The sequence below is a fragment of the Drosophila mojavensis genome, unplaced genomic scaffold (genome assembly GCF_018153725.1).
Source record: "Drosophila mojavensis isolate 15081-1352.22 unplaced genomic scaffold, ASM1815372v1 contig_16, whole genome shotgun sequence".
Taxonomy (NCBI): Eukaryota; Metazoa; Arthropoda; class Insecta; order Diptera; family Drosophilidae; genus Drosophila; species Drosophila mojavensis.
In genome coordinates, this window is record NW_025318693.1 from 1,632,511 (window position 1) to 1,660,470 (window position 27,960).

Below are 27,960 nucleotides of genomic sequence, written 5' to 3' on the forward strand. Positions count from 1 at the left end.
CTCTCATATCATGTGCTAACCGCATTACACATTCACAACTTGGTTTACCCAGCCAAATCTTTGGTAATTTTTATATATGTATATCTGTATATTCATATGTGTTTTACTTTGCACAATTGAAACACCCAACGAATTTCAAATCCGCAATAAACAAAATGACAGAACCGCACAAAATCAAGCGCAGGCAACGCACGCGCCCAGCAAAATTCCTAAGCAGCTGAAGCAGCAGCAGCAGCAGCAAATGAAGGCAACGCCCACAGCGACGCCGCCCGGAGATACACCCAAGCCCTCGCTGCTGCCCAAGCCAAAGGTCAAAGTTGTGATGCCACCCGCGTTGCAGCAGCGTCTTTGGCAGCAGCAGCAACAGCAACAATCACCGCCCCAGGAGGAGCCAACCATACACGAAGGGGAGCAGTCTGCCACGCCTGCAAGCTCGAGCAGCCGCATACCCGTACGCACACTGAAGGCAGAACGCCGCGCCCTGGCAGCAGCTGCACGCCAGGCCGGCCTCACCGTGGACGACTACGTCCAACAGTTGGAGCAGGCGGAGCAGCAAGAGCAGCAGCAGGTCGAGCGTGGCGCCGTTCCGACAGAGCCTGCGGTCAAGACGCGAGCCATGATGAAGTAAGTTTGAAGTGTGGTGCCGAATGAGTTCACAAGCGTGTGGGCAGGAGTTGCCGCAAAGGTCACAGGTTCAATTTGTAGCAAATCAACAGCTCGTAGGCGTAGCCATTTAGCTTAAGTATCTATTTCCCACACAGAGTTTGACGGCAAAGACAATGTGCACACACACACCCACACATATACACACACACACAAACATATCGCACACGCACAAGCGAATAGCAACTATTAGTTTCAATGTAATTTTCGAGCCTATATCTGTTTATCTATGCAAATCAATCTTTATTCTAGGGAAACACTATCAACTCTCATCTTACTTTTAGTTTGACTCAACTATCTTTGTTTTCGTAATAGTTCTTAAGGTGTCTGCTTTAGTCACTCGACATCTGTATATACAATAAGTACACACTGGTATATCTATGTAGACAACTATGAGTTCTGTTAGCTAAAAAGAGAAAGACTCTTTGGCCAAAATCTTGCTAATATTGTATTTATTTTTAATTAACGCAGCGCTGAGAAGCGCGCCTCGTGGCGTGCGGCCCGCCTCCGCTCGCTGGAACAGGGCGCCGTTGAGGCGCAGGACGTGATCAAGAATATGCGCAAGATGACCGACGATTTGATTACGCATGAGTCCAGGCTCAATGAGGTAAGTTCTCGGTGTTCAGACTGCATAACATTACTGCTCCATTTTCAAGCGAAACCCCCCAAACAAAATAAAAAGAATTACCATCCCCAAAATTCGAATGAAGCCATTAACTTGCGTGTTTTGCCTGAGGATTTCGGTTGAGCCACTGCTAACCAGCTAAATACAATACAACCCATAGAGCTACATGGATTGCTTTACTAACCACAACAATATACTAAACTTAATCAAAACCCCAAGTTACGATTGATTCTGTTTCACGAGCAAATGTAACTAATGCAGTGTCAGTTCAATCAAAATATTGCTAGAGCATTGAATGGAAAATCCTAAGAAAATGAAAAGAAAAACGCGCAACGAAATCTGATATCAAAATTTCGAATCGCTTTATAATTGGACTCCATTAAATTCATTTCTAAATTCTAACATCTTTTCTCTGAAATGCAGCCGAAAATAGTCTTTCCGAAAATTGCCATTAAATCGAGCGATGGTCCGGTAATCGTGCGCGAACGCGAGAAAATACTCGATGAGAAAATTGTGAGACGCACTGAGGAGGTGCCCTGCCCCATAACGGGGCAACCTCAATTGCGAACCGTCGAGTACATTGAGAAAATCATCGAGACGGAGGTTAGCGAATCCAACTGAAATTGATTGTTGTGTATACATCGTATATTTATATTTAATTGGCACCAATTTGAGTTTCGTGAGCAATGCAAAAGCGTTTTACATTTTATTTGGTTGAAAGCCGCTTCTGTTGTATACTCGTAAGCGTAAACGTAAGCGTAAACGTAAGCGTAAGCGTAAACGTAAGAGTTAACGTTAACGCAAGCATCTCGTCTCGCTCGCGCTCTCGCTTTCGCTCTCACTCTCACTCTCGATTTTGTAGTTGATTCACGTATTTGGCACATCCTAAAAAATATTAAATGCACCGCGCACAGAGCACCCTTCTCCACTTGTATCACTGTACATAGCACACCAAACATTTCATAAAGAGTCCTGAACTGAACGCAACTTAATTATTTTATAGAGCTCATGATTTTTATCGTCTCGTCTCTCGCACAATGCCGACTGCCGGCTGCTGGCTGCTGGCTGCTGGCTGGTGTCCTCTAAAAAGTATCTGCACATCTTGTAAGTGCTATGCCAGCAATGTTTATCAGTTATTCTGGCTGTTGTTTTAGTGCTCTGCGGAGCTCTCCGTTGGCCTCGGTGGCTTTCGTTGTTGACATTGCGTCAGTGTCCCGCCCACCTGAAGCCGTGGGTCTTACCGAAGTGCAGCACATAAAAAGGACAATAAGCTACTTTTGCGAGCTACCTAAGCGAAAAGGTCTTGTGATTCGCTGCGCGAGCGCAACAACAACAACAGAAAATCATTTCCGTGCTTATTGTTGTATTTTAAGTGTCGCGGTTTTTAGAATCCTCCCAGTCTGTCTCACCGCTCCACTTGGGGCCTAACCAAAGACCTTCAAAGAGTTTGACTGGTGTTGTTTTGGGGCTTGTTGTTGTCACGTGTCCATAAAGCAACGACGTCCGCTTTCAGAGCCAGATATTTGCTTGGTTTTATGTATGCAAACGCATTATAATGACGCGCTGCCTTTTATGGCCGAGTCCATTAAAATTAAAGCAAAAGTTTTGTGTCGTTTTGCGGCGGTGGCGTCGTTTTAATGATTCCAATCGAAATAAAACCCCAAAACACAGCGCAAAACATTTTATGGCCCCTACTATTTTTGGCCGCAAATCTGAGTCTTAAAAATTGCTTCCATTGCTTTGCTTTGTGTTCCAATTTCTAAACGGAAGGAAGCGAAACAAACAAGAACGTCAACGGCACACCAGCCGGCTTGCCAGACCCAACATTAGTGATTCGAGACCAAAAACTTTGGCCCCAAGCAATGCAGCCTCCACAACTGACCCCAAATGCGCAAAATGCACTGCGGGCGGCCTGCAGCTGAGCGCTGAGTTGGCTCAGTGCGACGCCTGTCAGCGGCAAGCTGCAGCTTATCGTGTTTCGACAATGGGACCCTTTCACTTTGTCAGCAAGAAAACGCTGGCAATTTTCTCAGCGGTCTTCCTCATAGTCATCAGTTTGCCAGCTGCATCCATGGGATCCACGCTACAGATGTCCTTTGGCTCCATTTTCTCAACTTTCATATTTACGCTTTTAGTACACATTGCATTAATCTATTTTTGCCTTTGGCCCTTCAGGCTAATTTATTATTGTCTGCATTCATATACAATATAATGCTCCATTTCTGAATATACTGCACATTGGATATGTAATTTTTTATAGTTTTTGTTATAATAAAATACTTTGAACAGATTCACACTTCAATTGAGTTCATCTAGATATTATTATAAAATATTTTGATTATAAAAATTATAATTTAAAATTGAAATAATAATTGCGTATAGTAATTGAGATCATTCAGCTTTTATAATATTTTATAATTATAAAAATTTATTATCAATTCAATCTATTTACATAATTTCTCTAAATTCGAATTAACGTTGCGTATAAAATATTTTAAAAGTTTTCGAAAACTTCTTTCATATTTTATTTGAATAATTTTCTATTGTAATCCAGAATCTGCATTTTTTTTTTTTTTGTATTAATTTATATAGAGCTTGTGGATGCCATTTCATGAGATACTGAAACTAGTTTCTGTTAAAGAATTTCACTTAATTCAAAATATATTTTTTATAGCATTTCATAAAGGGGAGACACATCAAATGATAATTTTTCAGAACAAACACTCCTCAGTTCCCGCATGAGCAATGAATGCTAACAGATTATATTTAACTCGCCATTTTAAAATTACTACTGAAATACTTTCTTTCCTCTTTAACTCTCATCACGTTTACTAATGTATTTTCTGTATTTCTGTTACATTAACCTTCATATTAGTCACATAAAAAACCGCTATTCCATTGTAGAGTTGTGAATATAAATGTATTCGAGCTCTTGCTTTGCCTTTGGTTTTGGTTTCGTTGCTTGGTGCTGTTTCTTGTTGCCTTTATTAGTTATTTGTCTGCCAGCAAACCAAATGCACAACATATCGCATTTTGATTCCAATGTATTTAGGTGGAGACGTGCAAGGAGCGCATCATCTCGTTGGAGCTGCAAGTTCCTGAGGGGGATGAGGGCACACTTGATGAGACGCAGCCACCGCTGGAGCTGCAGGCAGCTGATGATTTTGCCGATGATGATCACGAGGACGAAGATGAAGATGATGATGACGACGACGATGATGAAGATGATGATGAAGAGGAGGAGGACACTGCCTCCATTGTTACGGTGCAAGCGAATAACGAGAAACTGTTCCTGCGCCACGATGCGGATAGCTATGGCCCATCGTCCATTGAGAGCGTCTCGTCGGGCAAGGTACGCATTAAAGCAGCACCACTGACAATGCATCAGACACTGGCCAAGGAGACGACCATTGTGGAGGTGCTGAATCCTGTCATTGGAGGCGATGGCAGCGCGCGAACTATACAAGTGAGTGGCGCGCCCTTTGACATAGATGAGCTTGGGGGCGGCGCGACCTCGCTGCTGCGCAGCGAAACTTTTGTGCTGCCCAGTGGCGGCGGCAAGTCGGAGCTGTCATTAAATGCAAAGATGAAGAATGTGCTCGAGGAGCTGCTCGAGAATGAGCGGGTTAAATTGAATTTGCAAAAGAGCCTCGAGGAGGAACGCGACAATGACAATGACAACTATGAGGAGGATGAAGCTGAAAATGTCTATGTAGATGCACGCGATGACGATGAGAGCGCTTATGGTGATGCTATGGATGATGTTGACTTTGCTAGGCCGGCGGCTATGACCAAAGGCCAGAGCGACGCTAAGAATGGCAATCAGCAGGTGCTGGATGCACTGATCAGGGCCAGCAATCGTAGCACCGTAATTGATAAATTGGCCGGCCGATTGGCAGCGAACGACGAGGACGACAATGATGAGGAGGACGACGACGAGGAAGAGGACGAGAGCAGCGACTCCTCGGACGACGATAGCGAGGACTCCGATGAGGAGGACAATGCGGAGCAGCAACTGAACATTGCCTACGTGCAGGGCGCGCAGGTCATCGAGAATCTCAACACTGGAGCTGAGGGCTGCAAGCTGCAAAAGTCACAGACTTACAACACCATCAGGGAGGCCGAGCATGAGGATGACGAGGCGCCGGAGGAAGCAAGTGGAAAGGCTAAATGCAGCAACACCCTGGCCGAACTGCAGGCCGAGCAGCGGGCTCTGGCCGAGATCTCAAAACAGCTGCGCAAATCCGTTGAGGATTTGCTCAGCGCCGATGGCGGCTCGGTGGTGGAAACACAGCGAACCTACACACTCCCAGCCTCCAGCGACAGCACCGCCGTCGTCACCGTCACCGAGGTGGTGAAGAAACAAACGAAAGCCGCACGCCAGTCGGCCGCTGGCGAATCTGGGGAGGCTATATTCAATCGGTTGCTCAGCAGCGGCGAGTCTCAGCGCCAGATCTTCGATGCACAGCAGGGCGAAACCATCACAACCACCACAACGACCACAGAGGCGCTGCCCGCAACGGCAGCGGCCGCTGCTGCTGGTGAGCCGAGCACCAGTGTGGTAACCACAACGCGCACTGTCTCCAACATTGTCACCAGCGGCATACCGAGGCTTGAGGCGAGCAAGCAAACTGGTCGCAACACTAGCAACAACAACAACAACAACAATAACAATAACAACAACAATCGTAGCAAAAACAAGCGCAAAGGCAAGAAGAAATAGGCAATAGTGAACTGCAAATTGCGTATACGACACATGGTCTGTATTGCATTTAACTAGACGCACACGAATATTCTCACGAGCCCTCCACCAGCAGCCCCTCCCTACCCCCCCATAGGCATAGTCACATATCAGCGCATCCAGAAGCATTCAACAATGTACCATTATATATATAGACATATGATGTATGTAGGTTTGACGTACATGTGTGTGTACCATATATTATACATGTGTGTATATAATTTTAATTAACTGTGCAAATAACTTGTCGTTGCATTTAAAAAACACATTTGTAACTAATCATAAAAACGCGCGCAATACTATTTAAAGAAAACACATAGTTTTATAAATGAAAACAATTTCATAATTATTAAATACAGAAACCCAGAAACACCAACAGCTTTTAACAACATTTAATTCAGCAATCACAACAAACGCAAATGAAAATTTATTAAAGCCCGAGTAACTAAATTGGAATGATGGCAGTAAACAAAATTTTATTTAATTGATTTAAATAATTTCACTTTGTTTTGCTTGTAATATTCATTTACATTCCATTTTTTCATATCATGTCAAAAGCCTTTTTCGCAATCGAATTGAATTAAATGTTGCGTTTTTTTTATTTTAGCACAATAAATGAGAAATTAAAATACATAAATTATAAAATAAATACAAAACAAAATCCCCGACGTGAACCGGTCAACTATTACTTTGATGCTCCCTTCGTGTGCAAAACTTTGAACTCCGAGCATTCCGACTGTCCACTTTAAGTTGGGCATATTTATGATAAATTTTAGCTCTAAGCGATACTACACTAAAAGCAAGCAGCAAACAACTTTAAAGCATAATTCTTGAAGTATATATATATATATATATATATATATATATTAATTGCCTTGCACTACTCAGTGGCTGCTTATCTTGCTGTTGTTGATGCTGATGAGCACGGAGCACAGCAAGAGTCAAATAAGTCAGTTTCTCTAAGCTGTAATTGTAAAGATTCAATGCGAGCAAAATTATATGATATCTATCTATATAAAATGTGTTTAGTATGTAAGCAAAACAATATTTTATAAACTGACAAAAGAAAACACGCATTGTTGTAATGTAATAAATAATTCAATTTATTTTTTATTTTTAAACCTATCTTTTAATGTGACGTCCACACACACACACACACAAATATATATACACATTTGGGAAATAATCGAGGGTAGCCCCTGATATGTAAATGTAGCCAACTTCTACAGTTCCATGGCAAGGACGACAATATGTCAGACGAACCTCGTTTATATACAGGCAAATTTCTATTTAGGTATTGCATAAAGGCCCACGCAAAAAGTTGGAGAATTATGTCAAATGGCCGAAAAGTGTGTTGCCATTTGTTACATCCGAGCACAAATACACAGCCATGCTATTTTTATACGGCATAGATTATAGCCTGGCAACGAGAGTTTAGCCTGTGCCATCGGGTTTATTTTTAGTGAGTTGCATGATGGCGGGTAAGCCCGCAACGAGGCTTAATGTGGCATACCATGGTTAAAGCAGCTTATCTACGTGTTGTAAATTTCAGTTATAACTTTTGCCAGCTTTTAATAAACAAGTGATGTAAGCATTAAAAACTATAAATTAAATTGACGGAGAGATTTGGAGCTGAGCCTCATATTCAATTTATTCGAAAAAATCTATAAAATTATGAGCACAATTCCATGAAAATATATGCGATTTTCAAAGCTTGTATATATAAGGTATGTATACTTTTAAACATATAAATTATTATTGTCTTGAGTAAGTATAATCAACTAGAAACGAAATGTCATTTGGGCTTTTTATTTGTATTTGGTTTTTTTTTTTTTTTTTTTTTTCATTTTTAAATTAAAGATGCTACATTTTTGAAATATCTTCCTCGTGTAGTTAAGGAAATTAAAGACAACCATTAAACAGAGTGAATCTATTCATGAAGAATCATGTGATGCTTGGGTAACAGCACGAGGCTGGTGACATCAAGCTTAATGGCATTACGGAAGATGTTTCCATTTTAGAGAATGCGCAACAAAACTTCGTCGGAAACATCGTCTGTTGAGGTTGTCAACTAGATAGACAGTTGGCTGGCAGATGGGCGTTCGTTCGCTCTTAATGTAAAAATCGTTAGAGTTTGTTGGGCGCCCAACATCATCACATCAACATCAAGCAGCATCTAGCAGCAGCATCTAGCCAAGCATGGTTTCAGCGGAAGCTCTCGGCACTGGGAGGCATTGAACGCTTGGGGGCTGGCTAACGTTGCGTATGTGCAACGTGCATAATTCGATTTCAGACCGTATACGAAATGTACATACGTACGTAGGTTGTGCAGAAGATACCTGCGTCAGCATTTTAAATATTTAATGCCAACCAATTGAATTACTGTGCAAAACTAGTCAACTGATGCCTCCAGTGGGTGCTAGTCCCGTTGCTGCTGCTGCTGCTGCTGCTGCTGCTGCTGCTGTTGTTGGTGTTGCTGTTGGCATTGCTATTACTGTTGTTCCTCTTGCTTTTGCTGCTGACGCAAAACCTTGTTGCATGCGCAAGGGCTGGTGTCAAGTGCAATGGTTCTGCTTAGGGCAGGTCCACTGCCTGCCGCGTGCTGAGCAAGACAAATGAATGCAGCAGCATGCCCTTGAGGCCTCGTTGCATTTGCATTTGTTCAACATTTCAAGTGCAGGCGCCACGCAGAGGAAACACTGCGGGAATTCGGCAATGTCGCATCTAATGCCGCTCCAGCTCCTGCGCCACCAAATGTGCTGCGCATTAATCAAAATCTCATTTTTGTGCGACCAGAAGCTGTCGTTATCGTTATGCATGATGCTGTTGCGGCTCAAGTAAAAGCAGTTTGTCACATTTTAATATGCTCCACTGGAGCCAGCAGCCTGCGGCATCGCAGGTCAGCGAGTGCGCTCATTACATGGTCTGTCTGCGTCACGGCTCTAACCAATTGTCGTTGCCTGTCACATATAATGGGATAATGCTTGGCTAAACACAAAATGTACTTACTCACCCACATATACAAACAATCGTACACGTTGTCTGGTGTGTAAGTGTGTGTCTGTGTGTGTGTGTGCAGGTACGGGTGTCAAAAATTTACAACATTTGTTGTTTGAAATTTTTCACATTACGCACATAAATTCAGAAAAGATGCTTCGTGGTGTAACTCCTGCTAGCCAACGAAGCTGGTGAAATATGTCCAGGGTGCACTGCAGACTCACACACACACACACACACACACACGCACGCACGCAGGTGTCCTGTGCTGTTCTAGTCCTTGGGCGAGCTCATCGTGCTGTTTGCCTCCGCCAGTTACTGAGTTATCTGGAAAATATTGGAGCGTGCTGTGCAGCTGATGCGTTTTCATAAATTTTAAATAAGCGCAGCAGCTGCCACAATGCTCCAAGGGTGCGCGACCAGAATCTCTACAGCAGCATCACAAATACCTCTGCCCAGACCAGATGTCTGTGCGCCTGCATAATTTGCACTATTAGCGCGGAGCTTAGCATGGAAGAAACTTGTTAAGTGGTCAGCAGCGATTTGATTTCACAATTAATCAAATCTTTTATCAGCAAACGCAACTGCAGACAACTCGATGCTTTGCAAAAATTCAAATTTCGAGGTGCTCACAAAAAGTAACGAAAAGTAAATAGCAAATTATATATAAACAAATGCGAAAATATGCGGACAATTATTGGAAAGTCAAATATTTTTATTGCAAATGGTGTGTTCTTAGTAATAAAATTTTTGCTTTTATAAATATTTATTCAGAAAAATGTTGACCATTAAAAGTTGTATGAAATGAATGCACAATACCTCATCAAAAGCAAGTAAGTATTGCGCAGTTCAGCGCCACCGACCTCCTGGTATTTCTACTAAATTATATAAAATGTCTGCAATAAATTGGCTATTACATTTACAGTTGAAAAATATAGCGGTGTTCGATGTGCAACGTTATAAGATGATATATAGTGAATCAATAGAGTATAAAAATTCCTTAAACTGTAAAAGACACAGCTGTTGGCAGCGTGGAATGTGTATTATATGTACATATGTATATACAGTAAAGTCTCCATAAATTGTGCCCCGCTAAATGGAAAATAAATTCGTTCTCGATCTTTTTTAAATTTATTTGTAAGTCGGAAAAAAACTGACCCCTTAGCACTTAGAATTATCGGGACTCGAGTTTACTATCTTTCGCGAGTTTTTAATGCTATATACGAATTGAGAGCGATTTGGCATATCCCCAAAGTTGCGTAACTAGTTTTTGGTACATCAATGTGTAGTAATTTATCTAAAGAATTTTGTTGTTATAAATAATTCTTAACAATGCTAGATTTATGTTTTCGATTATTTCAAATTTGTAGATCCATGGCAATAATATAAGATAAACACTATGTCGAGAAAATTTTACCGATTATATTTTCTAGCTTCAATAGCACCGAAACTACTTTCTTAGCACGCACATTGAACCAAAACCAATATACTCTTTTATTTCATAAAAGACTGTTTGTTTTTTACATTAATGTGAACCATGCTGAGCTATATATTCCTAGTCTACTACAAATTTAATGGGTTTTCTATAACTTTATCACATATTATAGATTCTATCTAAAATACGAGATCATGCCAAAATGTCTGATGTCTCTATAAATATGGGATAATGAAGGAGTCGTTTGACGTTGCTGCTTGCACATAAAAATGCCATGTGGGTCCTTTAATTTATATTGCAACTTGCGGCTGAGCTAAAAGTTGATGTTGCTGTTGTTGTTGTTTTCCTTATTTCTTTGTCATGTAGCCTGTTGCTATTTGTTGGTGTTCGCTGACGCTGAAATGCGCATGCGCTGGAATGCCGCAGAAACTGTTGCAGTTGGCAGAACAAAAACATTGCCCCTAAAGAGGCCAGCTTTATCCGTGTGGCTTATCCAAAAGGCAGCTGCTGCCTTTATTAGCTGACTGTGTGAGTGGGCCACATCCCCAGGGCAGTGCTCGTCATCGTCGTTGCCGTCGTCGCTGTCGCTGTCTCATTCCCCCCTCCTAACCTGGAAGCCCACGCAAAGTTTTGTCTTTGCTCTTTACCTTTTTTTTATAACTTTTTCAAAGCCTGGAATGCGTATCTTTTGCTGGTGTTGGGGCCTCTTTTTGTTTCTGCAAGCATCAGACTTCGGCAGCTATACTTTGTTGCCAAGCTCCACCGTCCTGAGTTGGCGTCGCTGCGGCGGCTGCTGATGCTGCTGCTACTGCTGCTACTGCTGTTTCTACTGGTTTGCAATTGCAATTTTCAAGGATAAGGGTAAGCTCGAAACAGATTTATATGGGCGGCCCAGTACGTGCAGAATTTATTAATACTGTTTCAACTATCAGTACGTATTGATGCTCCCTACAATTACTGACCTCCGCCGGAGTGAGCGAGCTCTTAACAATGACGCCCGACTCGGGTTACATAAGGAGGGCTGTCCGTCATATTGAAGTTCGCACATCAACAATGAGCTGGGAGCTCGCGCTGCCGGCGAGCATTTGAATTAGGCGACCTGAAAGGCGAATAGACAATGCCATGCCTCAGTTGTTGTCTTAGCATTGGGGCACGATGCGATGATGCCGCATCGATGAACTGAGATGATGCGTGTAGCAGGTGGTGCCATAGTAAGTGTCTGCGAATCTGAACAACACTCACGTACTCGCATTAACAAACTTGGGTGCTTTAAGTGAAGTCGAAATGCAAAGACCAAAATTGTTAGAAATAGTGCTGGCTGTCATTAGGGCAAGCCGCAGGGCTAAACTTTATCTGTATTTGCGCAGTTGGCTGGCATAGTTAACGAATTCAACCGAGGCCAGAGCCAGCTGCACTAAGTTTGACTTGATTCTGGCTATCGGACATGGACACACGCAAAGAACAAAGTTTCAGCGGCACAAGCAATACACATAATTTACAATGCAATTTAAGATCTCATTAGTTATGCTCTCAATAGACAAAAGGGTGTGAAATATAGTTAAAAGAAATTCAAATTGAAATGAAAAGTAAACACATATTCAGACTGATTTATGTAAGCTTTAAGTATCAATGAAACTGAAATTATGAAAACTTTTTGAGCACGTTAAATTAAAGAAATACAGACACATATGTGTGATCATTAATCAATGGCTGAATCTTATCGGCAGGAAACCCAATAATTAACCGAAATATCTTGCGCGAATCGCAGCAGGGCATTCACGACATTGACTGTGAAATATCCTTCGATTGCGCTATATTAAATTCCTTTAATTGCATTCCTGCCAAGCAGAACTTCAGTTAATTAATTTGCATTTACACACACACTCATATGTGTCTGTGAGCGTGCGTGTATGTGTGTTTCAGACCGTGTCTGGCAATTCGACGGACCAACTGGGAAAAAATCTGATTAAATTGGTTGGCAACTGCAGTAAGAACAAGAGCATTGCGGGCGCAATTTGCATACATTTGGTTTGTGATTATCGGAGACCACCACAGATTCAAATGAGCACGTGAGCTGCACACAATCGCGCAGAGTGCTCCGCCGAAGTGTGTGTACACTGCATAGCATAGCATACAATGTACTATGATGTTCTGCTTGGATAAGGGCCAGTCGCTGGCTGCATCGTTGTGGTAGATCGACTGATGTGCGCTCATTAATAAACGCAATGGTCGGACAACAAAAACAAGAGCAGTTGCATTGAGCGGCCAAACGCATGAGCTGATGACGGACATGTGGTTATTTAGCCAGCGGCAGTGGATGTTCTTGGCAGCTCGTCCCTTTTCCGCTGCATGTGGTCTACTGAGGACGTGCCTATGAGCGCTGCAGTTAAAGCGTTGCAGCTGTAAAGCGATATTTTCATTATTTTTATAATTATTTCCCCTTTTGTGAGCCGCTATAATCGTGTAAAAATACAGCCAATAAAATGAAATTGGTATAAAGCTGAAAGGACCGACAGGCCAATAAACACATTTTAATGCACATTTTTCAGAAACAAAGTTTCATTTGTTCAATTTTAAGTGCAACTGGATCGGAGCATTGACAATTTAACTCGTGGATAAAATTTTTAAATAACAAGAGAACACTCAGTAAACAGAGCGATGTATTAAGAAACCTGAAGTTCACAGAATTGAAAAATAGTATAGTATAGTATAGTAGTATTCATCCAGCACTCGACACTCGGCAAACAGATAGCTACAAAAGCATTTCGGTATATTTATGAAAACAGAAAAAGTGCAACTCTTATGTGTGTGTGTGTGTGTATTTTGGCAAAGTTTGAGTTATCTCAATTGCTTCTTCCCCTGGCTCATCAAACAGGAATCAGTGCAGCTCGGCGTACATGACGTATACGTAATTGGCTATTCTGTTAACACAAATGAACTCAAATGGCATCTTTGTCGTTGTGGCCGGGAAAAGTTGCCTCTCTCCCTTCTCTATACGGAAACTGTTACAGCATCAGCGAGAAGTTAAATGCAACCAGCATTAGTTTGTTATCAACGCTCGATTGCTGAGGAAAATTGAAAAATATTGTCGCAGCCCTCAGTGCCTCCACAAAGTGGATCGAGCTCAGCTGCTGCTGCTCCATGTTGATGATTCCTCGCCTCCGCTTCTCTGCTCGCAATGATGGATTGTACCCGGTGCGTCTTATCCTCACACGCGAGCCATGGCAGAGATGAAAGAAGTTTTGCAACTGGTGCCTACACAGGGCAGGACAATTCTTTGCCTTGTAAGCAGCAGCAGCAGCAGCCGCCATTCCCATTTTTCAGCATCTAAACTTTTTGTTTGATTTCAGATGCCTCCAGTTGCAAACTCTTAGCCCGCTTTCAACTTTAAGATGTCTTATATGGGTCACAGTATATTGTGCCGGCTGTGTGCAGATAAACGCAGCGCTTCGCCCGTCCTCGACTGCATTTGCTTGGCAACTTTTTTGTATGCTATATAAATCATGTTGATCGAGTGAGCGCCGTCATCTCCAATATTAAGGCGAGCGAAACAAAGGCGAAATTAAATGAAATAAGTGAAACGAAGTCTTAAATTGCCCAACTCTTAAAGCATGCAAGTGCCTTAAAGAGTGCGAAAATTTTCAGCTCTACATGAACAGAAAACCATAACCAAGTTTATTTATTTATTTAATTACAGCAAGCTCACCGCATGAAAGTGTAAACAAAAATTAAACACAAATAGAAAGTTTCTGAGGTCAAATGCCAATTAAATGAGGGCCAAAGCAATATATAGTGTATATATTATATACTTCATTAAAAGAACAGAGCTGAAGCGAAGTGAATTTATATAGGTAGAATTCAATATAAAGTTGATACAAATTTAATAAAAAAATAATTTAAAAATATATATGTATGTATATATGTGCTGGAAAATGGCTAATAAATATTAAATACTCATTTTACTAAAGTATATTACTATATACATTTCAGAGACTAAATGATGCTCATATAGTATTTATAAACTTTTATCAATTAACTACACTAATAAGCCATATATGTATACAAGCTTGCAGTTGATAAAGTAATTGCATTTCAAAAAATTAAATTGCAATTTATTAAGCGCTGCTGGCCAAAGGGAAACACGGCAAAGCAACAAGAAATTCATAACTTGTTGCACCTCCCTTTGAACATAATTCATTTGTCAACTAGCCGTGTCCGTCGCCGTCCCCATAGCCTCCGCGACTCCGATTGCGGAATGGCAGAGCCACGGGCATGGGCTTGGGCATGGGCATGGGCACGCTAATATGGTCAATGCCAACTGTTGCCAGTCAGACAGGGGTGGCCATTCAATTGCAGGATACCGGCTGCACGACTCTATAAATGTATCCGTTCCGCTCTTGTCGCTTGGCTCCCGTTGCTTCCATAAAAGTCAAGTGCATGTTGGGCTGGCACTGTTCCAAACGGCTGCGCATCGGCAGAGGAAACGGAAACGCGCAAAAAATGGCAATGGCGAAGACGACGCTGCCACAGTAAAAATCCCAGCCAAACCCCCCACCCCCTCCCACCCGGCCAGCAACTAAGTGGCAAAACATGAACAAAAACTTTGCTCGTTGTGCGGCCGACAAGTTGAAACTAATGACAATTTTGTTGTAATTAGTTGCGGCTTTTACAACGCTGCGACGCGGCGCAGCGCTACACGACGCTAACAAATAAGTTGTCAGAGAACTTAAGTTTAGCAATTTTCATAGTTTTCGTCGCTGGCATTTGCGGCTAGCAATCTTTTTGCTCTAGTACAAATTTGCCGGAAATGAAATTCATTTGTTTTTCTTGGGCCAAAATTGTTGGAGCTGTGGTTGCAACGCTGCTGCATTGGGCGTGGCCATGGCTATAGGCATGGGCATGGGCGTGGGCTTGGGCATAGCTCGGTTACATTCTGCATGTGCCGTCAACGCAAAGGCATGCATTTCAGCCTTTGGCCTTGTGTAGGACTTGCCAGATATTTCATTGCTTTGGCCTGCACCTGGCTTTTAATTATTTTTAATTGCATGCAGCTGCTCTTGACGTGCTACAAAACACATCAACCAATTCCACCTGCTTCCGGTCGAAATTTGCTAAAAATAGCCCATTTAAGCTTAGCTTTTTATGTCATTCATAAATTAAATGATTCATTTTTTCCTGCTGTCAAAACTGTCCTAATTGCTGTTATTTATATGATATATGGGTTGCAAAATGCTGTTAAAGAAAGAATAGAATTGTATCGGTAATATGCAAAGTGATTTACAATATGAACCAAAGTTAGTGCCATTAAATTCACTGCATAGGCAGGAATATGCTGAGTAGAGAATATTTGCCTATTTCCACTCCCGAGTGACTCGTCCAATCAGCGAGCTCATCTGCTAAGTACCGCCATATATATAAATTAGTGTAATAAATTCTCAGTTTTTAATTCCATTTATCAAGTACCATTCACATCGAGAGCCCTTACTCAACCTCATTGCCATTGCGCACTTGGCAGTCACATTGTAGGTCTATTTGCGGGTCTTATCGTTTGGGTTTTCTTAGTGGTTGCGAAGAATCATTTTAAAGCGCCTTAGCACAATGAAAGTGCGCAGCACACACAGACACACACGCACCACACACGTTTTATGTGCGAAATATTTTCCTTCAGTCACTCATACACGTGTGCGCACCGAATGAATAGGCGCAACACCCACGCATCTTTAAGAGCTGCGTGTGCCCTGGGGGGTGACTGAAGCCCCACTCAAGCACTGGCTGAGAGTGTGGCGCAGATATATAAAACCGTTATTAAATTATGAATTGAAGACGTGTCACCTTAGTGCGTGGCTGCTTAGTTCTTTTCAGCGATTTTTAACAGAATTTAATTGGGTTTTGTTCTAGCGCAGAGTTTTAATGTATGCACAAATGGACAACCCAAAACATGTTGGAAAAACAGTAGTGCTTACAATTTTAATGAAAATTTGCATTTGACCGCGTATGCCGGACACTGACACACACACTGACACAAACATACAGAATATTACATTCATTTGCATGTCATAAAAATTCATTTTGTTACAATTTTGGTGTTGTTTTTAAATTGAGCAACCGCAAAGTTTTGCATTGCATTCTAAACAGAAAGCAGAGCCGTTGGCTTTTGTCTAGCAGACCCAGAGAGAGAGGGAGAGAGAGAGAGAGGGAGTGTTCTGAGGAGAGCTCTGATTCGATTCAGTGGCCAGTTTGTCTGTCAATCTGCTGTCCATGTCTGCATATAAAGTACGCCCCATTGTACTTGTCATTTCTCTGCACGTCCCTGTTTGTCATGCCCGGCTCAAGTTGCAGCTCTGGCTAGCTAGCACGCACATAAAATACATCAATGTGGCTGTAACTCAAGTCCAGACAAGTGGAGTTTGCGGCAACTCAAGAGGCTAAACAAGCCATCTGAAGTGAGCAGCTTGCAGTTTTGATTTAGTAGCATTTATGACAACTAACCTTGGACATACACTAGTTGATACTTAAGTTCTTCTTGTGGCTCAGCTTAAATTTCGCTCGTATTTGCTTGAAAGTTGAAGGGATAATTGAGACAGTTGGAAAACTTAATGATGCTCTTTACTTGCTCTGTATTCCCTTGTGGCCTTTCCTTTAATGGCATTACTGACACAACGGCCCAGGCTGCAGACACAGATACAAACACTAACGGCCACAGAGACCGACAATTTGGTGTCATTGTGCGGCCATTAGCTTTATTTTTATGTGGCAGAACGCATGTTGAAATATTGTTTATTTACTCAATTAACACTAATTGCTTGGATCAATACATTTATATTTACCTTGCGCTCAAAGGCAACAACCCGAAGTGCCTAACGACTCACAGGTTGAGCAATCGAGCAGCGAGTTTTCTGTACACAGACATACATTTCCATCATCGCTGTCCTCGTCGTCCTCGTCGTGCTCGTCGTGCTCGTCGCAAAGTAAGTCGCAGTAAGTCTCAGATGCCATTAATAAAGTCATTACCGTCTGTCAATCTCGAGCATTCACTTATCAAATACTTGAAGCTACATCAAATTCAAATAATACAAATTCGAACGCAATCGCAGCTGCAATATTCACTGCGCGCAATAAATTCGGAGGCTTTATCTTCGACTCTGACAAGCGGATGTTTCATTACTGGCTGGACTGAGTGCTGGGGCGCCCGAGAAGCAGGCAACGCTTTTGAAAACTGCTTATTAAACTTGCCGGCGTCACGTACAGTCAGATCGGCGGGGCAGTGGGGCTGTGGCGGGGTGCTGGTGGTGCGCTTTAGGTTTAAGTGGCTACTTTACAAAATAACGTCGCATAAAATAAATTTCTTTTATGTAGTCGCAAATTGCCAGTCAAAGTTTTCATATAAATAAATAGAAAAGCGCTTCAACGACCACAGAAAATACACAAAATACAAAATTACGAAAATACAAAAAAAAAAGTAACCGAAAATGAAAACCAAAAACAAAATACAAAATGGCGTTGCGGCTACTTGTAACAAGTGTCAATGCTGCTGCACCCACTATAAACATAAAAATGTTGTTGCCACAAAAGGAAAATTTCTTTAAAAACTTTTCCGGGGCGTGGCGAGCGCGTTAGGCGTACTTATTGTTGTCAATGTGGCTATTGTTGTTGTTCTTTTTGAGCGTATGTGTCTCTGTGTGGGTGTATGTGTCTCTGTGTGGGTGCGTGGGTGTGTGTGTGAGTGTGTGTGTGGGGTGAGTTTTGTTGGGGAAAAGCTTAACGGCAATTGAATGCCAAGTTAAGTGGCAATGTGTGCGAAGGCGTTTTGCTTTTGCAATTTGCAATAACCAAAGCACGACCATAAAAATATAGTTGCCTGCCAGCCGCTCAGACAGAAACAGACGGAGAAAGGAAGAGAGAGAAAGAGAGAGAGAGAGAGAGAGAGAGCGAGAGCTGAAATACAATGAGTTTTTGATTACTTTGGAATTTCTTATTTGCCTTTTAGGCAGTCCCCAGAAAAAATCGCACCCCGAAACTGTGCAAATATTGATAAGCGTTTGCTCGGCAGTCGACACCTTTTCACACACCCGCTCAGGCATTCATGCGCACACAGCCAAATTGTTGCAGAAGCGACTTCTGCCATGGTTTTTTTATTTGCCTTACGTTCTCACAATATTAGAGCATGTACGCGCTTTCAAGGCATTCACAATTTGCTGAATTAGCAGAAATCGGCTGAAAAGCAAAAAGTCTGTGTTTTATAGAGTTTTTTTTATATTCTGTATACTTTTCACATAATTTGTTTTCTTGTAACGTTTATTTAATACGGGGAATTCTGAAAATTATTCGCACTTTTTTTACCAGCAGTCGAAATTTCAAATATTTTATCATTCTAGATAAATGTTGACTCAATTAGATAGTCATCTATACCACTTCCAGTTTTTTGGTTATATATATATTTTTTTCTTAATTTTTTTCTCTGCTCTGAACTTGGCCTCCACTTAAACTGAAATTTGCTGTCAGCATGTGGCGCTTGCCTAATGTCAGCGCTGTCGCGGTGAGGTGTTTACGAGCGTAGACAAGGAAGGCGCGCTAAATTGAAGAATATTTTGCGTAATAAATTTGAAACGTGACGCACTCTGAAATACGTTGAAGCCAACTGTGACCCTGGACGAAGCATATTGATAGAGCAAAAAATATCCAAACATATCTGCCTGACTGCCTGCCTGACTGCCTTCCTGGCTGCCTGACTGCCTGCCATGCCTGCGCTTCCACTATACTCGGTACGCATAGATAACTGTCATCGCGGTGGTGGTGGTCGGGCAGAAGCTACTGACAGCTATGTCACCTGTGCACGTACACTGGAAAAAAATGAAAAAAAGAATAAAAATATCTAGAGGTATTTGGCATTGCTACTTACTCGGCGCTGCTCATTCGAGTATCATAACCTATGCAAAGAATTTATGAATCGTTCATCAGTAAGCCCCGGTTGGGCCTCGATTTCCATATATTTGCCACTGACCCAGATCATAAATTAAGCAGACTTAGAAGCGCGTGCGGTTGGTCAAACAGAGACACGTGCAACGCTTTGCTGATTGATTAAACCGCGCAAAGATCAACATCGCAACAGCAGCAACAACGTTTCAGGAATTGTTATTACATCGTTTGCTAGTTTTTCCATTTTGGACACCTTCAATCGGCTGCACATCAAACGTCTGGCGTGGGATGCTGATGTCAAGTGGACGGGCAGCCGGATGAGCGGCACACGTGCCAAAGTCACTTTTGATATAACTATATGATGGCAGCACTTAATATGCGCCTCAGTAGGTTGCGCGGGCAGGTCCTCTCACCTAAAGCCTCTAGACGTGACGAGTGTGAGCAGAGCGCGATATTGTCGGGCTTCCGAATGAATCCTGAGCTCATTGTCATGTACGGCGCATAAACAGCAACTGTGGGCGAGCCATATAGTGAGCAGAAGTAACAGTGCCGAAAGAGAATACTCAATACGACCATTTCAGAGTCACAAGCTAGCTCGCATCAAGTATACGCACCGTGTACTTTCGCTTGCATCAAAACACGCTACAAAGATATTCAACAAAAAAAAAAAAAAAAAAAAAAAAACATTAAACAAAGAACTTGTCAAGCACTTAAAGAGATAGCAACAAATAGAGGGAGAGAGAGATAGAGAGCTGGATGGAGCACGATTAAAATCCGTATTTCAGTCACCGGACAAACAATGAAAATTCACCGTGGGCGGTCCTCGGTAATTGTGCTGACCCAGCATGAATTCGTTATGTATCTAGCATAATTTGGGCCAAGTAAATAAAATGCAACAATAATATTTTCGGCAAGCGCCGGCACTGACACTAAACAGTGTCAACAGTACCATTTATTTTCACAATTAATTCATTTAAATGGAAATTTAATTTAATTTGTCGCATCTTTACTGCAAATGACAACAAATCATCGGTTGCTGAATATGTAAAAATGCTATAATTGTCATTTTACGGGCTATAAAAGAGGTGTAAATAAATTAAATGCAACCTGTGTGACAACTAATTTCATTAGAGATTAACTTATTGAAATTAGTTATAATGTGATTTCTAAATGAAGAGGAATATATAAAAATATTTAAAATAAACTTAAATATTTTAGTTTATTAGTTAGGCAATATATTGTGTGATTTATGTATTTGCTATAAATTCCAGTTGACTTGGTATTTTAGTATATACTTCCGTGCACTTTCAGTATTTTGTATGTATTTTATTTAACATAAAACTATTCTCTCAAAACTTGTACTCTTAAAGTGCCAAAGTGCTGTCGATTGGCCTGTAGCTTTTCCAATGCATTGAATTCATTAGAAATGCAAATCAGCTGTGGCCCCAGCTTCAAGTTCAATCTGGCTATAAAATTCATAGCGGGTGTGCGCGCCTCGAAAAGGCCAACAAACCAGGTGATAGTCGAAACCAAAAGTTGTCTAGCTTGCCAACCCGTTTTTCAACCTGAGGCCAACGGCCAAATGCAGCCAGCTACCTTACCCGATGCTCTCCGCTGGGAGATTAGTTGTGCCATGTTGTTTTGTTTTTATCGTCACTACGCTCACTCCACTATGGAGATCTCTCATGAAGCCTAGGCCCAGTGGTCCAAATTTATGACAGTGCGCTCACGCTTACGCGCATGTGTATGTGTATGAGTGTGTGTGTGTGTGTGTGTGTGTGTGTGTGCGAGTGGGTGCTTTATTTTCTAATTACAGAACATTTGCACAACTTTGTGTGCGGGTGTGTAAGTGTGTAATTAATGTTTTGTATGTTTATATTAAAAGCCGTCGTATTCGCTGCTTAATAAATTAAACGACAATTTGCACATGCAAAAGTCGCTGGCTGCTTGTCAATGTTGTTGTTGTCATTACACATTTGTTGTTGGTGGTGGTGGTGGTGGTGCTGGCAGTGGCTCTGACAGCACTTGGAAAGTGCTGTTTGGCTACAATCCTTACGCGCAAATGAGTTTGAAAGGGCCGCCGCTTCGTGAATAGCACCATGAGGACATTATGCGTTAGCAATATGTGTAGGCATGTTCGCAATTAAAATAAAAAGCAGCCCATATGCGACAGCTAAACATGGCCTGGAGCCCATACTAACTGCCAAGATGTTCTTAGACGCGATTATGCCCAAGACTCTGTCCTCAAACAGGCAACAAAAATAAGTTATTGCCTACTTGTGGGCGCTGGGACACTCACAGCAAGCTGCGTATTTATGCGCAGCCATTTGGTGCTTTTTTACCTGGAGGTGCTTCAGTTGGTTATTACGCCGTATGCAGGGTGTGATTAGTTGTACATGCATCAATTGTTTGCGAATTTTTATGCCTGATTTATGGCAATAAAATGTTTTTTAGCACTTGCCCCAGTCTCATTCATTTTATGCTCATCTATTTGATAAATATTTGCCCAGCAATCAGCTGGTGTTGTCGTCGATACTTGATTGTTTACACAAAATACTTCGACCGTTATGGCAAATTGACGAATAAATTGGCCAAAGATATGTAAATTGCCAATAATTTGATTTGATGTTTCTTCTTTATAGGTGACGAGTTATTAAAATTTGATCTTTTATGAGCTTAACTTCTTGTTTTTTCTTGTGGGGATTTTATTTTTTTGTGGTCTGCAATAATTGCCATAATTTATTTGCGAGCCAAGCTTGGCAAAATTTGCATTTGTTTAAGTCCACTTTGATGTTGTTTAATACTTTGTATTTTTTTTTTTTTTTTTTTTCGGCATGCGGAAACGTTCTCGAAAGAAGTCCTTAGCTGGCGGCAGCTCAAACATTTATGCAAATTCGAAGAAAGAACTAAACAAACTCGTTAAACTGGCGGCAACTAATGACAGCAGATTTGCAATTTTTTTAGATAAACTCGAGAATTTAGAGAAGCCACTAATGCTCCAATTTATAGCAAGGTGGTAATTAAGATTTTCACTAATATGCAAAAAAAAAAAAAAAAAAAAAAAAAAAAAAACATACGAAGGCTTCAGATGCCGCTGCTCAAATGGCATTCAATAAATGTCTACTAAAAAATACTTATGCATTTTTCATTGATTATTATTCGCGCCTGGCTGTGCTCTCGCAGTTGAAGGCTTGATAAGCGCTTCGATAAAATAGATCTATTAACCCGTCTGGCCTGTGGGACATTAATATAAAACGATTCTGTCAGCTCCGTCCCGGACTAGGCCACATTTTATTCATTTATTGATGCTGCGAAGTTGTCCAACTGCTATTATCAATTGTTGTTGTTATTGTGTGTGAGGCGCCCTCTGCTGCTTTTTATTATGTTTATGTTTTTCTCTTCTTTTCAGCTTTTGTTGTGTGTCTTAGTTTTTATGTTGGGGCTGCGTGCATCTTTTATGAGCGTGTGGCGCCCGAGACCTTGAAATTGTAGCTGGTTTATTTTAATATGTTTACATTTGTTTAGTTTGCATATGGCATTGCCACCAGCGCTAGGCGGTGGCAGCGGCCGGATCAGCATCAGCCGAAATACCGAGCATACCATCCGAGAGCAGCGCAGCAGCAGAGCAGCTGGCTGCACGGCTCAGAGGTCTGGGCGGAGCCATAAACAAAAGAAAGACAAATTATTTTTAGGTTTAGGCTTCGCCTCGGGGGCCTGATTGACAACTTCTCCAATGTGGTCAAAGAAAAAAAAACTATTAGCAAACTCATGAATGGAAAGAGAAATTGATGAGAATCACAAAAGAATTTACACACTCCATTAACAGAGGCTTAGGCTATCTCAGGCCTAGCCAAGGCGTTATATACGAAAGTCGTTTATATATACATATATGCTATGCTAGAGAGTCCAAACTATGATTAGTCATAGCTAAAGTTATCGCTGATATGCATCTTTGAGGCGCCGATGATTTGCAAATCTATTCAGTTATCTTAGTTATGGATCTCTCGAATTTTAATGCTGAAAACATTTTATTATGCAAATGGATTCAATTTCAAATATGTTGTTGGCATTTATTTATCTATAGCAGGGCTCAAAGAGTCAAAAACAATAATTTTTATGATATCAATAAAGCATGATGAAAACGTGATAATCGCTGATCAGATTAAATGGTCGTCGCCTGGCGCCAGCTGATTACGGTCGCACACCTTCAGGTGGCGAACAGTTAAAACGTCAAGGTCGCAACGCTTGTTAGCTTTATGGCTTATATTTTGGCCAATTGCCTATAAGGCAAACGGCAAAGAGCAAACGGCAAATGACAAACAACTTTGAGGGCTAAACGGATGCGCAAAAAAGCTCAAAAGATTCATTCGAATATTTATTTCAGTTTGTGGGTCTGAGCATTGGTGGGGCCATTGTTTTATTTTCCACACACATTCCTTTGATTGTAACTCGATAGATTTTAGGGGACCCTCGCCAAATATTACTGCAAAGATTCAAATTCATGCCAAAACCAGCCACCATAAACGATTGGGAATTTCCAAACTAGAAATCTTCACACCAGACTATCTCAAAATATTTACTTACCCGACTGGGATTTTTAAAAATCACCTCGAACTTGTTTTGATGCGCCGCCAATCCGATCCAAGCTGGGTATCACCATCGATCGACGCCATTCCACATTTTTTGCATACAAATATGTATAAGGAAAATAATTTCTTTTATTAAAATCATAATGAAACATACCATATTAACTAAACTCGTTTTGTTAATAGCAATACCAATACTGCCGCTGAGCCTGGTCGATCATGGACCCCAGGTGGTTTACCAATGCGACTTGCTCTTGAGCAAGGGCTGTACCTCGTTTGCATAATGCAGACTGCGTTATTGGCAAGAATAGGCCTGGTAGAGGTGCGCGGCGACGTTGACATTGCTGGCATTGTTTTTATCGGCTTGGCTCGTATTTCAGGGCTCGCTGTTCAATCAGTAGACAAAAGCAGCAAAAGAAGTTCATGCTAAATACTTCGAGCATTGAGCGTCGAGCATCGAGCATCGAGAGGGACAGCAGATGCTGATTTATCAACTACAATAACAACAACTAATCGGCGTCAGCCACAACCGCAGCAGCTGAGGCAGCAGCCACGACCATCGCGGCTCGGTCTCTGCATGAACTTGAGCGCAGTCGAGTGACATAGTTTGGTGGTTTTCGTATAAATAGTAGACGCAATGGTGCTCCAAACGTCAGATGCAGCCCAGCAGTTAAACTCAAAGAACTTCAGTAAAACTCGAGATGCGTGTATTCATTGTAAGTATCCAGGAGCTGAGCACGAGTCGCATTTAGGATTACCTCAATCATGTTTTCTGCGTGCAGGTTATGTGCCTTGTGGCAGTTGCCTACGCCGACAAGCTGGGCTATAACTATCAGCCAGTGGGACACTCTGATTCCGGCCTGTCCTTCGGCCCTGGTGGTGGCAGCAATGGAGGTGGTGGTGGAAGTCTCACTGGTCTCTCAAGCAATAACCTAGGTGGTATCTCCGGAGGCAACCTTGGTGGTATCTCCGGAGGCAACCTTGGTGGTATCTCTGGAGGCAACCTTGGTGGTATCTCCAGTGGTAACCTCGGCGGTATCTCCGGCGGCAACCTCGGTGGTATCTCCGGCGGCAACCTCGGTGGTATCTCCAGTGGTAACCTCGGTGGTATCTCCGGCGGCAACCTCGGTGGCGGAAACTTAGAAGCTCCAGTCTCGTACAATGCCCCTGCCCCAGCTGCGGAATTGCAGAAGGAGTTCTTCACCTACACCGCCAACGAACAGGATTTCGATGAGCCACAAGCTTTGGAGAAGGTTTCCAGCTCTCTGAACAGAGCTCTGCGTGTTGTCTTCATTAAGGGACCCGAGAACCGTGGTCTGGAGAACGCTGCTCTGGCTCTGGCTAAGCAGGCCGCCCAGCAGGAGACCGCCATCTATGTTCTGAACAAGCAGGCCGATATTGGAGATCTGGCCAACAAACTGAATGCCATCCGCAGCAACAACAACAACAAGCCCGAGGTGCACTTCGTCAAGTACCGCACTCCTGAGGATGCCGCCAACGCACAGCGTGCCATTCAAGGACAATACGATCAACTGGGAGGCTCTTCCCAGGCTCACAATGGAGGTGTTGCTCCCGTTCTGAACTTCGCTTCCCAGGGTCCAGTGCGTCAGGTTAACGCCAAGTCGCCCGATAATTCCTACCTGCCTACCTCGATTTTCCGTCGTGTCTAAATTTACAGTTAGATTTAGATCATATGAATGATAATGACAGCGATCTTTGACTGATTTTTAAACCTAGTTTTTGTTGAATAATGCTTAAATAAATTCCCTCTCCTACATTTTATTTCGAACGTAAAAGTCTTATCATATACAGAACACATTTACATTTACTGATTTTTTTTACAAAATTATTGCATTAAAATACCCTGCAAATATTTAGTTGATACAGTCCCATGAACATTTAGTTGAAGTTAAATTACTGAAGCTAGATTCCTGAATCGTATAGTTGCCAGGCATGTCCCAGTATTAACTAAATGAGTGTTAAAGTTTTAGTATATTTTATATTTGTATGTGTTATATATATATATATTAAATATATATTATTTATTTATTACAATTTGCCATATATATCATATCTCGAATAAATAATAAATTAAACTTAATAATGAATCATTAGACATTTTTAATTGATACTATTAATGGGACTGTATCAGCATTTCCAAAACAGAAAATAATAAGAAGGTTGCCTTTACTATGTATGTAGGTATTTATCCAGCACATATTAAGAAATATGATAAATGAATGGCAGTGGGCTCTGCGATAGATATGAAATCTTTGTAGAATTAGCATAACATCGAAAGCGTGACGAATAAACGACAAAAATTAGTAATACCTAAATCAATCATATCAAAATCCATTTGTTTCACCTTCTCAGTATCACATTCTTCTTTTAGTCTCTTCATGAAAAGTAAACGTTGTTTAAAGCTAAAAGTAAACAAGTTCTAATAGTTTTATTTAACAAATCGATCAATATTCAACATTTCCTAATTATTTACAAAATTTGACTAAGTTCACTTCTTATGGCGCAGACGATTCAGAATTGAGGATGGCAAGTAGTTGCTGTCGGGCTCCTGGATCTGTCCTTCGCGTGCAGGCAAAGTGGAGCGCGATGCAAAATTGAGGGCATTTGCGATGCCACCGTTGATATTTTGACTAGAGCCGCCCAGCGAGTCGTATTGACTCTGGATAGCCTTCTGTGCATTGACTGCATCCTCGGGGGTGCGGTACTTGACGAAGTGAACTTCGGGCCTGGCATTGGCGTTCTGGCGCACGGCATTGAACTTGTTGGCAAGCTCGTTGAGGTCGGGCTGCCTGTGGAGCAAGTAAATAGCTGTTTGCTGCTCGGCAGCCTGCTTGGCCAGAGCCAGAACAGCGTTCTCGTAGCCACGATTCTCCGGAGCCTTGATGAAGATGACACGCACGCTCTTCTTCACCGCAGCCGCAATCTTCCGCGCAGCATCGGGATCCTCAAAGTCAGCCTCATTGGCACGGAACGAAAAGAATTCCTTATGAATGCCGGCTTGTGGCGCAACATTGGAGCGCACTGGGCCGCCCAGACCAGATACTGGGCCAGATATTAGACGAGATCCTACGCCACTAGTGTCGATGGCATCTGTAACGATGGCCGTGCTGCCGGGCCTGTAGTTGTAGCCCAAGCGAGCGGCACTAACTGTTGCCGCCAGACAGAGTACTATCAGAGCACGCATCTTGCCGTTCTCTACTGTTCTGCTAGAATGGTGGCTAAGTCAATATTAGCATAGCTTTTATACCGCCAACGCTGCCAGCAGCTATATTTAGCCCAGTTGATGGTTAACTGAATTAAGCCGTCTCGCTCTCTTGTGCCAATTATTGATGCGTCCGCTCGCCATTCGCTAGCGGAAGACCCCGACTCCGATCCGAGTCGGACGACGACTGCGACCACGACCACGACTACGTCAAAGATTCGTGAGTAGTGATTGGCCAGCGTGTTTTTGGAATGCTGTTAATCTGTTAACATAATTTCGCTCTTAACACATTTAACACATTGTTTTGAGTAGCTTCAATCGTGCCGCCGATGCCGACGCTGTCGCGTCTGTTTCCGATTGGCGATTGGTTGATCGTGATTCACCCATAATTGGGCTATAATTTATGCATAAAATTCAGCTAGCTCCAAATGATGGACTTTTTCCTTATATTTCGGATATACAGAATCGCATATTAATATAATGATATTAACAAAAAAGTGATCGTCAGCACAATAAAATTAATGATTGGATTGGATTTGTTTTGTTTTTCTTTTGCTTTTATAGCATACAGGTTTTTGGTCAAACGTAAGTCTTGAGAGTTCCACATGTTTATGCTTAGGTTTCGCTTATACGTGCGAGACTCTTAAGATTCCTTTCTAATTGTGCTCGGCACCCAGCAAGGTGACAACAAATATCAGGTCAGCTAACGGTTTATGACCACCAAACGACCTTCAGTAATAACAGACATAATTCTTCACTTGACATAAATTGATA

General features: G+C 42.0%; 3 protein-coding genes across 20 annotated transcripts in view; 2 read left to right on the forward strand and 1 right to left on the reverse strand.

Moving 5' to 3' along the window:
* LOC6573754 (protein lap4) overlaps positions 1-7,150 on the forward strand; it is a 74,669-nt gene extending 67,519 nt beyond the window's left edge. For 13 of the 18 annotated variants that reach the window (XM_044007440.1, XM_044007439.1, XM_044007444.1 and 10 more), the window contains 4 exons: positions 163-624; positions 1,135-1,270; positions 1,712-1,891; positions 4,341-7,150. In XM_044007440.1, the coding sequence (XP_043863375.1) occupies positions 163-624; positions 1,135-1,270; positions 1,712-1,891; positions 4,341-6,011 (2,449 nt within the window). In that variant the 3' untranslated portion in view covers positions 6,012-7,150. The remainder of the gene's footprint in view (positions 1-162; positions 625-1,134; positions 1,271-1,711; positions 1,892-4,340) is intronic. The other 5 variants (XM_044007442.1, XM_044007446.1, XM_044007452.1 and 2 more) reach the window with 5 other exon arrangements.
* A 17,175-nt stretch (positions 7,151-24,325) lies between these two features.
* Positions 24,326-25,752, forward strand: LOC6573752 (putative mediator of RNA polymerase II transcription subunit 17). The gene is made up of 2 exons (XM_001999775.4): positions 24,326-24,679; positions 24,746-25,752. Exons 1-2 carry the CDS (start codon positions 24,665-24,667, stop codon positions 25,631-25,633), a joined length of 903 nt encoding a protein of 300 aa, XP_001999811.1. The 5' UTR covers positions 24,326-24,664; the 3' UTR covers positions 25,634-25,752.
* Positions 25,753-26,379: 627 nt separating this feature from the next.
* On the reverse strand, positions 26,380-27,350 carry LOC6573751. Its single transcript, XM_001999774.4, has one exon. It carries the CDS (start codon positions 27,166-27,168, stop codon positions 26,473-26,475), a length of 696 nt encoding a protein of 231 aa, XP_001999810.1. The 5' UTR covers positions 27,169-27,350; the 3' UTR covers positions 26,380-26,472.
* Positions 27,351-27,960: the final 610 nt, after the last annotated feature.